Source organism: Drosophila innubila, assembly GCF_004354385.1.
Source record: "Drosophila innubila isolate TH190305 chromosome 2L unlocalized genomic scaffold, UK_Dinn_1.0 4_B_2L, whole genome shotgun sequence".
Taxonomy (NCBI): Eukaryota; Metazoa; Arthropoda; class Insecta; order Diptera; family Drosophilidae; genus Drosophila; species Drosophila innubila.
Genome location: NW_022995372.1, coordinates 21,232,964 through 21,246,163, shown reverse-complemented (window position 1 = coordinate 21,246,163; position 13,200 = coordinate 21,232,964). Strand labels below are relative to the sequence as shown.

Genomic DNA, 13,200 nt, shown 5'->3' with positions numbered 1-13,200 from the left:
ACTCTATTTTAATTGCCAAGAAATGCTCACAATCACAGTTGGTGCCTCGCTTCCACACACCGACCGATCGACCGACCGACCAACCAACCGACCGACCGACCGAGGCACCGATCGACCAACTGATCTTATGTGCAATTAAACGGCAAAAAAAAAACATTGAGGGGAATGGGGGTGGCAGCAAGGAAGAGAGAGGGAGAGGGAGAGGGGCAAGGAATGGGGGCAAAAGCAAATTTACGTCCGCTGTCAAAAGGCAGCGACGTAGCGTATTTAATATTTTTCAGCGTGTTTTACCTTTTCATGTTGTGTCATCATCATCGTCGTCTCCAAGTCACAGACACAGTCACAGCATCAGAACAGAGCGGGGAACTGGAGGAGAAAAGATACAGATACATTCGCACTGCTGCTGCTGCTGCTGATGATGATGGTGTGGAGTGGTCAATCCTGTTCCCTGCGCTGCTCCTGTGCGGGAGGAGGAGGTCGAGGAGGTGCAAGAGCAGCGGGGGGATGGGTTACAAATTTGTACGCTCAACTACAAACTAAAAAGTCTTAAAGTCTTAAAAGCATTTGCAGAAACGAAGGCAAAGAGTAAACACAATAAAGGCATAAAAATTGCGAGTGAGCAAACAAATAAAAGGAAACAAAACTGCGCTGGTCCGGGGCACTGTAGGAGGGTAGGGGGGAAGGGGTACTGTCAGGGGTATATAGTTTATATATATGTATGTATGTTGTGTGGTTGTTGTTATTGTGCTGCTCATTTGCACTTGGAATACAAAAGATACATTTTCGTAAGACCATTTTGACATGACAAGATAACGACAAGCAATCCGGCCAAGCGACCAACCGACCATCCAGTCAGCCAAGGGACGAAGGGAAGCGGAATCCATGGGGGAAGAGAAGTGGAGGGGGGGAGCCAGCGCCTGCTCATTGGCTCCTTGGCCGACCTTTTGCCAGAGTGTTTCGTATTTTAATTTTCATTACGGCCACAACGCAAAGTTGGAAAGGTTCTTGAGAAGCTTCGACGGCGACGGCGACGGCGACGACGACGACGACGGCAGCGCATAAAGTCAGCGCAAGCAGCGCAAAAGTGAGTATTTCTCAGAAATTGCAAATTATTTTTGAGCCGAGCGCCTGCGCCTCGAGTTTGCCTCGAGTTTGCCTGGAGTTTGCCTCGTCACAGTCGCAACTGGCGCAGCAGCAACATCAACAGCAGCAACAGCCGCCGCCAAAATGAGTTAGCATCCCAATCCCAATCCCTGTGTGTGTGCGTGTGTGTATCTGTGTGTTTTTGACTCCGCTGAGTGCCTGCGCAAAGCGGCAAGCGATACAAATGCGCAGATACTTTTGCCCCCATTGACACGGCCGCACCTCCCTCAAAACTGGACGCGTCTGACTCTCAACATCGCGTCCTTCGCTTCCAACGAGTCCAGCGGACATTGGGCCATCAAGTGCCCTGGCCTCGACTTCCCCATCTCTCTGTCCGCGTCACCTTCTTCCTATAAAGTCGTGTTTATGCACTCTCATAAACATTTTTATTTTAATGATTTTTATTATTGCGCACATTCGTTACTTTTTATGCCAACCAGAGAGGATCAGTGCTCAGACTCCGACTCCGACTCCGACTCTGACTGAGCTGTGAGTAGTGAGTGGTGGCTTCCCTCAATCTGCAATCCGTGTCCTGATCTTGGCACTGAGTGCTTACCAAGTTCCTTAATTGAATATGGAGTTGTTTCAGCCAGTTCAGATGCTATTGGCAATTCGCAACTCTATCAAACATATCAAATTAAGAAAAGTGATGGAGAAGGGGAGAAAAAGAGTGGGAGAGAAGTAAGCTTATACTTAACACACCATTGTGGATTTCTATCTCAACTAATTACATATAGAAACGAAATAATTAGAGATAACCTAAACATATATGTATATTAAATATATATTGCAAGAAATTAAACGTTTTTGATTTGAAATATTTAATAAACTTTCGTTATCCTTGTTCCAGATACTATTTGGGATTTTTAGATTAGAAATCATAATATTATAAGTCTTTTTAAAAGATTCTCTTAGCCTTAAAAGAGAGATTAGCAAAAAATAAAAACATTAAGTATAAAATAACGTATAGGTTGATTTAATTTAATGCCAAATTGAACAAACATTTTGTGAAGTCGCTAGATCAAAAGATGAACCTACTTCAAACTTTGTCAAAACTAGACCGATGTTCAAGCGTAATGTCATTTTGATTGTGGTTTAACCTAAATTCAGTCTGCATTCAAATTAAATTAATTTCGGAAAAAAAATTTCCCCATGGGTCTCTGTTTTAATCATTGCAAATTTTAAATCATAAGTTTTCGCATTTAATCGACTTCTAACATCGTAATATTAAAAAACAACACTTTGCAATTTGATTCAGAGTTGTTTCAATTTTTTATAAAAAAAATCATGCGAAATTGCACAAAAATTTAACTGGTAAAGTTGCTAGGAAAAGGGTTTGACCAACTTCAAAGTTTCATAGCTTTGTCAAATTTAATCGATTTTCAAGAGGAGTGTCATTTTTTTGATCATGGCCTCTTAATTCAGTCTGCATTCAAATGTTTTTTTTAATTTACTAATTATTTTTTGGATAAAAAGTACATGTATGTATAATAATTCAATACGAGTTCCCTTTAGAGCAGCTTCATCGTACAGGTACATATGTTGAATAGCCTAATAATATACTTGATATAAAAGAAAGGGAATTCATTTTGGTGGACAAGAAATAAAAAGACTCCAAAAGTTAATAATGCTACTCTCGATTCCTTCGGCGACACTGTTCACCTTTGTTGTTGTTTTTGTCGCCGTTGTAGTTGTTGTTGTTGGAGTCGGCCCAGCATACCGAAACCATAAAAATTAATTTACGTTCGATTGCAAAGTTTTCGCCTGGATGTGGACAATGCTGACCCGGCACCGATGACGACGACGACGACAACAACAACGACAGCGACACCGCCGTGTATGACACATAAAATTCTACATTTACGACCCCTTAAGATTCAACCCGTGTATGGCAAATCTGTGTTTCCCAACCGTCGGCTTATCCATTTCGGTTTCATTAAAAACTTGAGACCCATAAAATAGGCAGATTGTGAAGCCTAAAAATACATATATGTATTTAGCTCCTCTTTAATAGAAACGCACTTCAAGTTAGTATTTGGTAAAGTTAGACAATTCAGTTTATTAACAGTAACTTGTTAAAATTAAATGAATGACATATTTTGAATTAAACATTTAAATAGATTTGGTATAATGAGTAAGTTTCTATAACTAAATATAAGGAGTATTTAAGTCATTTAGCGAGGTGCATTACCGTTCAGTTGTGCCACTTGGCGGCGCAGCTTTAGAATCTCGGCCTGTAGATAAGGAACGGTGTTGTCTTCTGTTTCCGTTGTTTTAGCCCTTTTCGGTTGGACGACTGTTGGAGCAGGAGAGGCAGGTGCGGCGAATGTGGTTTTGGGTGCGGGGGAGAGTGAAGCGGACAGAGGCAAGGCACCTGCAACGCTGGCTATGGACAAATCTGGATGAATTTGAGGTGTGGTAACGTGTACACTGTTTGTTGCAATACACGTGCGATTAGGATTAGTTGTTGCAAATGGAGCAGAAGTCGCAAGTGTTGGGTCTAGTGTTGCCGCTGGAGCTGGAGCTGGCGGCGGAGCAGCTGAGGCAGCCACTGTGGTCTGTGCAGCGCCTCGATGTGTACTTATTAATTTTTGTAGCTTTGCTGCGGCACTGTCACGCTGTGCGTCCAACAACACGCGCATTGCCTCTTGATCCTCGCATTTGGCCTTTTCCATAGAGTCGGAGCCCTCGTCAACGAACACGTAATTGATGACGTGTGCGTGGGTGCCCGGTTTGATGCGATAGATGGGCTGGCCACTGGAGACGGAGTCGGTTTTAGATGCCAGCGATGGAATGTCACCCAATCTGGCCAACTCGCCGGCCACCTGGAATATCGCTGTCTTGCCGTGCACCATCAGTGGCTTTTCCATGATGTGAGGCTCCGATACAAATTGAGAGCACTTGCGCTTGGTCACCTCCACATATTTGTTCACCCGGCAGCCGCTGGTGCTGCACGCTCGAAACACCGTCGATTCCCCAACGCCGGCGCCGACGTTGTCGTTTCCAGCAGCAGCAGCGGCTGCGGCAGCTGTTGTATTAGCACCAGTCGCTGGCATCTGCAATTAGCAATGAAGAACTTTAATTACTCACTTCTAATTGCTACAGAACATGTACAAATTCAATTAGTTTTAAATTTACAACGCGCTTAATCTAATTTCTATTTCATTTTACTTTTTACTATTTTCTTTATTTTTTTGTTTAGATTTTGCACGACGCGTCTTCGATTTTACACAGCAATACCAATGCATTCTTCGGTCACACTGATTTCGCTCTCTCTCTTTCTCAGAGAGACAACTGGGGTTTTGTTCAAATGAGCTGAACAAGTTCACGTTGCTTGTTTAGTTTTCCATTTACTACTTAATAGCAATGGCATTTAACGTACAATTCAATTAAATGTCGTAATTTGGATTTTTTCATTTCATATTTAATACACAAAAGCAAACAAAAATTAATGCTTATTAATAACTTAATTGATATGAACGAACAAAACCACAACTCAAATCGAACGAATTAACTGTAGTTCATCTGCCAGAGAGACTGCGCGAGTGCGCATGACCGGTTATCGATAACTTACCCGCTCGATAGCTCATCGCGCAGTCAACATGGCGCGAAAGCTGAAATTCAAAAGATCCACTCAAAGTAAAATGCAAACGCAACTCAGAAATAATAAAAGCAGCAATAAGCTAAAGCAACATTTTTATGTATTTGTATAAGAAAACTTAAATGTATATATACATACATACAAAGCTGCAACATATTGCTAAAGTGAAGTGCGTTGACCCAAAAGACCTCGAACATTAACATTGAACAGCCGTGGAAGTGTGTCCGCGACAGACACCCGCTTCATTTACATTCCCGAGTACTTTAAAAATGTGCAGGCAACGCCAAAGTTGAGTCGTTAAATGCACTGAAAACGGTTATCATGAGGCGGCCAAGACCAAGGACGGTCCAGGTCTGCCTGCTTCTTTAATATCCACGTCCATCTCAGCACCAACAGTCGCTCAAAGCGCTGACCAGACTTGCAGCCTCATTGTTGGCTCAAATGAAATAATTACTTTAGCACACATTGACTGGACTGACTGAATATCTGACTGCCAGCCTATCTCCCTCTCTCTCTCTCATTCTGTATAAATGTGAGCATCCTTAGTCATGGCCAATATATCGACTCGCATTAACAACAACAACAATGAGAACAGGCACAGTTGCAATAAAATCCTCCGACACATTCACGTCGCGCCCAGTCCGAGAATAATAAGAAATGAAATGCCATTTATTAAGCATTAATAAGTGCGAGCGTCCATGTCCATCCATCCATTTGCGCTGCACTTGGAGTTGAGTTCGTTGAGTTCACTTTGGGCCGCTTTGAGTCCCGACACTGAACTTACCTTGCGACTGGCTCTCCAACTGCTTGGGTCTGACTCAGTCTGTCGTTCTGACGACTGACGATGCCTGTGGCCAGCTTTACCTTATTTCTGCCAGGTTGCTACAGATGCCCCGCAATTGCCCCTTTCTTGATGTTGCCTTGCGGGCTTTTTTTCTACCTACAATGAGCTGTACAATAAGATATATTATTGGGTATCCATCTCGAAATACTTTCAGTAATGTTAGAGCTGGAATACCATTACTAATTGCAATTTGTTTGATATTTTACATAATAAATCATATTTAATAAATTATTTCGTAAGTTGCTCTAAAACTAAAGCTTAAAATTAGTAATATATATTTAAATTTGTACAAACTCTATTTATTATATTATTCTCTTTATCAAAATGCTCAGCTCTATAAGCATGCACTTATGCTTAAATTCGCCATTTTTTTTAAGCTTACTCAAATTAAAAAGGGGCTTCAGTTAAAAAAATATTAGTAATCAATAACATTCGAAGATATATTTTACCATCTTTAAACCCAATCAAAATTCGCATCAAGTACCTGACAACAGCCAAAAACTAAAGAAAATTTATAAAATTGATCACTCTTGTGCTTGGCAGCTTCTACGGCGGTAACTTAATTAAATTCCATTGCGTTTGGGCTAAAAATGTGTGCAACATGCTGCAATTATGAAATATGAAGCGGACTGTTATTAAAATTCAGAAGCGGTGATCACAGCGGAAATGTTTTACCCCCGTAAAGAACTGAATCCGTTCAACATACATACTTGTATTCGATCCGTTCCGCACAAAAATAATTATGTACGGAGAACTCTAAAGACACAGGCGCTGATTATTCGATTGTGAAAGGAAATTTTCAAAAGAAACTGACCGCGATAGGAAAATGACTCAAAAGAGAAGTTATAAGGAGTTAAAAAGCATAAACCATAAAAAGTTGCTAACTTAAATTATATTTTAAGTAGCTTTTAAATATCTGAGAATATTTAAAATATGCGCAAAATTTCCATGAATATTTTTAGTTGGTCACATATTTTTCTACAGCATTTATTTATAACTAAGAAATACTTGGTCTATATTGATTTTTGTATGATAAGTTGGCGTTGCAAATTATCCATGGGCATTTTTGAACTTTAGCCAAACCCAATCTGTCGCTGCTTCTCTTTTATAAGAGTCAGTTTCCTGGACATTTGCACTTATTCGCCACGTCATGCTGTTGTTCTGTAAGGAATTTGGCATTCTGAGTAACATTATTTAAGAGTTACTCAGGCTTATACAGGTTATTGAACTGATGAGTGTTCTGTGCTTCGAAAAAAGTACTTGATAATTACAATAAAAGTAAAAATAACTGCAATTATTATGGAAACTTCGTCTAGTTGCAGTTTGCAGCTTGTGGCATTAACTGTCTGGGCCCTGTCTGCAACTGGCAAAGCACAAAAAAAATTAAAGCAAGTCTCGTACGTTTTTGGTAAGCTGGTTTCAACATTGAACAACAACTACAACGCAAAATAAAAAAAATATTGGAATTCCTCGTCGGCGCAGACACCAACACATGGCATTCATTTCGTACCGTAACAGCAGTACATGCCTTCAAAATAACCACGAAAAAATTAAGAAAGTCCCAAAACCATTCTGATTACCGAAAATAAAATACCCTTTATCAAACAAAAATTTATGCTTCTATTAGAATCAAAGTCTCAAAAAGCTGAGAATAGATATAAAGAGCAGTTAGTGTTCTTAGAAAAATGAATAACGTGATGATTTATGACATAAAGACCTATACAAGAAAATTAATTTGAAAATAAATTCATAATTTCAAGATAAAACTATAATTATAAATATTAAATGAAAATTAGGCCGCAAGAATAAATAAGGTTACGTTTAGGAATCATATACTATACTAAAAATTAATTTTGTAGGCGTAACACCTGACATTATAAAAAGGGGTTTTCCCCACACGAAAGAGTACTCAAAAAGTCAGCAATAAAGTGGACAGCCTCGAAGGCAGCACTTGTGTTTGATCAAGTGAACAGCAGACAGCGATGACGACAGGCAGGCAGGACGCCGTCGTCTGGCATCCACCAACATCACCACCAACATCAACCAAGCACAACAGCAACGGCAACAACATCCACTACAAGCTGCGCATGCGTAGCTGTAAGATACTCGTAACAGATACAGATACAGATACAAAAGCACGTGCATTGCCCGCGGGAACGCTGAAGAGGCAGCCCAAGAAGCAAACGATAAAAAGGAATCGAAAAGTTGCAAAAAAAAAAAGACAAAAACAAAAAAGGAAACCAAATGTTTAAATTGACCTTGACTTTGAAATTCTCATTGCACACGCACACACTCACACATCCGTACATATGTAGTATTTGTATCTTTAAATCGTATGTTATGTAGTGTCTGTTCACATACTCATATATTTTTCGCCTTTCCGCTTTTAATTTTAAGTTTGAAGCTCAATCGCTTTGGCTTTCATTCAGCTCATTTAGTAGTCGTCATAGGCGAATATTGACTGTACCTTGTTGAATAATACCCATCGATCTTTTATTACCTTTTCAGATGAGTGCAGCCCCCATCGTCCACACACTGAGCACAGTTAATGCTTAATTTTAAACTGAAAATAGAGAAAGCATTGCAAGAAATAATCCTATCCATAATACCAATATGAGCACATAGAAGGCCCCCCGACTATATATATGTATCTATGTATATATAGTAGACAATACAAGTACAACTGAGCAGAGCAGCTAATTTGTACCCCAAGAGAATTGCGGAACCAACAGGTACGCCCTTTATCATACTGTACTGTAGCTCATATCACTATCATCAAGACTTTTTAAAGACGGCTGTCATCTAAAAATATATTTCGCACTAAATTTATTTAGCTAAGCCACCATTTTCGAAATATGTCTAACAATTAGGAACATATTGTGTTGAATTCTTCATAATTTTAGTATATCAAACAGGTTAAACATTTAAAAACTTTGATTCAATGACCCGACGAATAAAAAATGTTTCGCCTCACATACTTTTTAAAAACATGATTATCGACGAAATATGTCTTTGTTGTCATTGCTGTCTTAAAAGTTTACTTAGTATGGGTAATTTTTTTAAAATTTAAAATACTAAACACTTTTATTAGTATCATAATTTTCTTAAAAATATAATTCTCATATCCTTACTCTCAATATATTAAATAATATTAAAAATCATATATATATATTCTAATTTGACAAAGTTTTCCCCAAATAACGCTTTTAGATTCTTTAATTGGGGAAACTTGCAGTAGTTTTTATTAGGTAGTAATTTTTTAAAGTACTTTTATATATATTGAAGTAAATAACGGTGGTCGAGTTCTCGACTATAGCCTATCCCTCTTGTTTTTATATGAATAATTCTTAAATTGAACCAAATTGAGCCCTCCTTACATTCCAAGCGAGTCAGAGAGATAAATTGCATCATGTCCTTGTGTCGCCCGCCCAGCCAGCTAATGGCTGTAGTAAAGCTGCGGAAAATCGATGCATCTAACGGAAGGAAATTGCGCCTAAATGGCAATTGACACCAAAGTTAAACTAATGGGCCACTTATAACGGCTTTAATAGCGCCCAGGACAAAAGGATGCTCGTCGCTGTGTTATCCCCATTTTCGATCCTGTTTCCTGTGCATCGTAGGCGTTTTTGGAGGGGAGGGTAGGGGATGTTTGGGCATGTTTGCAGCTGCTATTTGGCACACGATAACAACAAGTTGTAGTCCTGTTGTTTGACTGTGCTTGTTAGCCACAGCCGGAAAGGTGTTGCCTCAGACAATAAACTAATTAAATTTAATTTAAAACAGACCGTGGCATTTCATCAGCCATCCTCTCAGTCCTCTCGGACCAACCGCGAGCGCAGTCAAAACAAAAACACAGGAGCAACAAAAAAATGTTTCATATTTAATTGGCCGGCTGCTTGTGGCAATGCGGCAATGTGGCACAATGTTTTAAATTACGGAGCGAGTGGCAACACACACACATTGCGTTGCAATGCCGCTATGCCGACACCGATCAAATTAGAAGCAATAAAAAAATATGTTAGGAGTGGCGAGGGGGAGGCATGCCCCTAGCGGCTAAGGGGTTAACCGCGACTAAGTACCGCGACATGTTCGCTGCTTGTTCCTTCTACTTGTGTGTGTGTGTGTGTATCACAAATGCAGCTGCTGCAACATTGTGTTTGCCTCTAAGCACCTGGCAGGTGCTACCTTAAAGTTGGAGCCAAATGGAGACTATTGCATTAGAGTTGTATTGAATCTTATCTCTTAACTTCTTTTTTATATTTTAAATTATACATTTTATCCAATATAATTTAATTTAACTCATAATTTTAAATTCACATTTGCTTATTTTATTTGCATGAACTCACCTAACTGAACAAACAAAATAAATCTCTGATTTTCTATTGAATAAGAAAGTAAAGAAATCTGCATAATTACCGACTTTAAATTCTTAAGACCCATCAAATTTTTTTATAAAAAGATTTTGAACTGCTTTAATTATTATTTCTAATGTGTCAGCATTGATATATCGACCAAATCAATAATATAAGTAGGTTTTTTTGTAGCATTCTGTACATTGACTTTTCCTATTATCTTTAAGTTTTCCCAGTCAACTTTTAAAGCTCACGCATACAAGTGAAATATTTGTTTACCGTTAGAGGTTGAGAGCCAATCAAAACGGAGACTATTACCTGGACCTGTACGCAGACCCGTGCCCATGCCCGTGCCCATGCCCGTGCCCTACTGCCAAGGCCAGCACGCACACTAAACCCTATGATTATAATCAAAATTAAAGTCTCAAAATTGGAACGTTGCTTGCCACCGGTTCATGGGTTCTTACTGTGTCTGCATGTCGATCTGCATGTGGATAATTGCCGGTTCGGTTCAGCTCGGCATCGAATCCATCGATACTGAGTTTACCCAAATTTAGAAGTTAGCCGCAGTCTTCTCCAAAAGATGCGCCCCCCTTTCCCCACTCTGCAACGCTGCGGGCAGTTTATGTTTATGTAGAGCACAATCCCTATACAAAATAAATATATTCCCTCCACCTTTCAATGTTCTTCCGCTGGCCACAAAATAAAATTTACGATCAATTGCTATTTCTGCTTATTTGATTTGAAATTGGAAACTGCCCCAAACAGACCAATTATAGTTGGAGTTGTTCTTTCAAATTATTCAAATCGATTGTCAATTATGACTGACAAATGCGAATGTATTTGCATTCTTCAGGCATGATTTACATATGGAGTTGAGCGATTAAAACAGTTAGATAGAGATATTTACAGTAAGGTTTGGCTAAAGATGCATTTATTTCCTGTTTTTTTTTTTTAATTTCCATTTAAGTCAATATTTCTCCGGCTTAAGGAGACATTAGAATATAAACAATATGGTCAAAATTAACTTGACAGCAAGAAATGTGAGACGTATATTTTTCAAAAATTATACTTAATATTCAATTGTTTGCGTCATTGGTAATAATGGCATTTTGATACACTCTCCCAAATACCAAGAGATTATTTTATTGTTATTTTTTGGCATTTAGGGCACACCCATTATAAACTGACATTGCTAAATAAATGCCTAACTGAATAATCGTTGCCCAGCACTGAACTTAGGCAGATAGCCAGATTATTATTAGTATTAAAATATCTTATTATTATTTGATTAAAAAATGATTTAAATTTTAAAAAGTGAATTTTCAACGATTAATTTACTTAGTTCTTGAATTTTCAAATTTACCCGCGTAAAAATTGCAAAAAATTGCAGAGAATTTCCTACGTTTTCAGAGATGTCGAGAGAGCACCTGATATATACATTTATATTATAATACCCTACCCTAGCAGACCAGAAATTTTTTTTACGGAAATTCCTCTGAATAGCAAAGTTAACACCACGGTTTGAGAATCGACTAGAAGAATTTTATAAATTCAAAATTCCAATTTCGAATTTAAAGGGGCAGCCGAAAGTGGGCAATCTTTTTTAACAAAACGCCGCTGGAAAGTATGCAATGTTTTCATTTAAAAATATTTTATGAAAATGACAAAATTATGCAGCAGTAATTTTTTTGATCACAATCTGCAACGCGTGAAATTCAAATAATTCGAATTGTTTGGCAATAGTTGGGGAGAAGTTAGTGGTATGTTTTTGATTTATTGAAAGGAACTACAATATAATTGGATCATTTTCAGAACAATTGGAAAATACTTTGGACTTTTGAAATCTTTCGAAGAAAGGTTTTCATTATTATCATTGATCTTACCATATTGCTTCTCTATGTGCTATTACATGGATCTTTGGCTGATTCTTGTTTGATTTAAATTTTTTTAAAGTTGTAAAAAAAAGGTAAGTGTGATGTTGAGAACACGCATTTGTTGATTATTTAGCATTTTTTTGCAACTAGCTCATGGAATTCCAAGAGACTATTAAAAAACGAAAAGTGAAAGAGAAAAATAAAAATGTTCTTTATTAAAATTGCTTACACCTCGCCGATAACAAACCGATACACCCACATCTATACTAACGCATATATGTATGTATATCTGTACACCTTGAATTATAAGTGGTATACTTATTATTGCTGCTTCAGCAATCAAATCTTGAAGAATTGCTGGTGAGCAGTTCGTTAACTTCTGACATATAAAAGGTCTTATGGAACAGTTGTGGTTTGTCATATTTTCGTCAACTGAGCAGAGAAGCAGACCTTCAAATAACCATTGACCATGAAGTTGATTATTACAATTCTTATCGTGGGATTTGCCGCCCTCGCCGCAGGCTCCTGTTCCAGCGAACCCGGTGTCCCCTCGCCGCCTTGTCCTCAGAACTATTTGTTCAGCTGCCAACCGAATCTGGTGCCAGTGCCGTGTAGTGCTCCACCTGCAGCAGCTCCAGCTGCCAGCTATGGATCCTCCGGAGCCTACAGCGAACCGAATCCTCACTACGCTTACATTCCCGAACATCTACGAGAATATTATTACCAATAGATAGATAAATCAATCTACTATCATCGATGACGACCCCACGCATATGGATTATATCACTTTTCTTATACATAAATCATTTATATTTATTATACACAATATTAATTGTATCTCTTGTACTATGACTTGACTAACTTAGGTAGGTGATGACACAATATGAAATAGGAATGTTATATAAATACATATATAGGCAAATACATTATCAGCTAAATTTCAGATTTCTTTTTCCCGAATTGTTCGAAATTTAGATAAGTTGAAACAATTTTCCATTCTTTAGGTCTTCTTTTCCAAAGTCTAACCAGCCGAATTTTTATAAAATGGTGCTGAAATTGTAACGTCTAAGATTTATTAAGTGATTTATATTTTTATTTATTTAATAGACATTTCTTTCCCCAAATTTATCGATTAACATCAAATATTCTAGTTAATTAACTGACTGCCAAAATTCTTTACGTCGAACCCTTAATCTATTTTCTTATTTTAAATTGGTTCTTTAAAAATTTGACAGAGGCGTAGAGAAATTATCTTTAGTACTTGTTTTAAGATTCAGACTATCAATTGTTTAGTTCAGAGCCGGGCCAAGTTCTTTATTATAGATACCTCCCACCTATCTCTTTCAACATTTCTTTACAAACTACAGCCACTTCTCTAAGAGC

The 13,200-nt window shown here is 38.2% G+C and overlaps 2 protein-coding genes and 1 long non-coding RNA gene across 3 annotated transcripts in view; 2 read left to right on the top strand and 1 right to left on the bottom strand.

The window, feature by feature from the left end:
* Positions 1-8,175, top strand: part of LOC117781986 — a 28,632-nt gene extending 20,457 nt beyond the window's left edge. Inside the window, exon 3 of the long non-coding RNA XR_004617217.1 lies at positions 8,097-8,175. This is a non-coding gene — a long non-coding RNA (uncharacterized LOC117781986). The remainder of the gene's footprint in view (positions 1-8,096) is intronic.
* LOC117781985 lies at positions 3,172-4,437 on the bottom strand. Its single transcript, XM_034618882.1, has 2 exons — positions 4,322-4,437; positions 3,172-4,199 (listed from the first exon to the last, which is right to left on the bottom strand). Exon 2 carries the CDS (start codon positions 4,197-4,199, stop codon positions 3,318-3,320), a length of 882 nt encoding a protein of 293 aa, XP_034474773.1. The 5' UTR covers positions 4,322-4,437; the 3' UTR covers positions 3,172-3,317.
* Positions 8,176-12,262: 4,087 nt separating the features above from the next.
* On the top strand, positions 12,263-12,760 carry LOC117779898 (vitelline membrane protein Vm32E). Its single transcript, XM_034616243.1, has one exon. The coding sequence runs from the start codon at positions 12,287-12,289 to the stop codon at positions 12,545-12,547; it is 261 nt and encodes an 86-aa protein (XP_034472134.1). The 5' UTR covers positions 12,263-12,286; the 3' UTR covers positions 12,548-12,760.
* Positions 12,761-13,200: the final 440 nt, after the last annotated feature.

Excerpts from the sequence above, each read along its gene's own strand:
- LOC117781985 (XM_034618882.1), bottom strand. The coding sequence starts at position 4,199 with ATGCCAGCGACTGGTGCTAATACAACAGCTGCCGCAGCCGCTGCTGCT.
- LOC117779898 (XM_034616243.1), top strand. The coding sequence starts at position 12,287 with ATGAAGTTGATTATTACAATTCTTATCGTGGGATTTGCCGCCCTCGCC.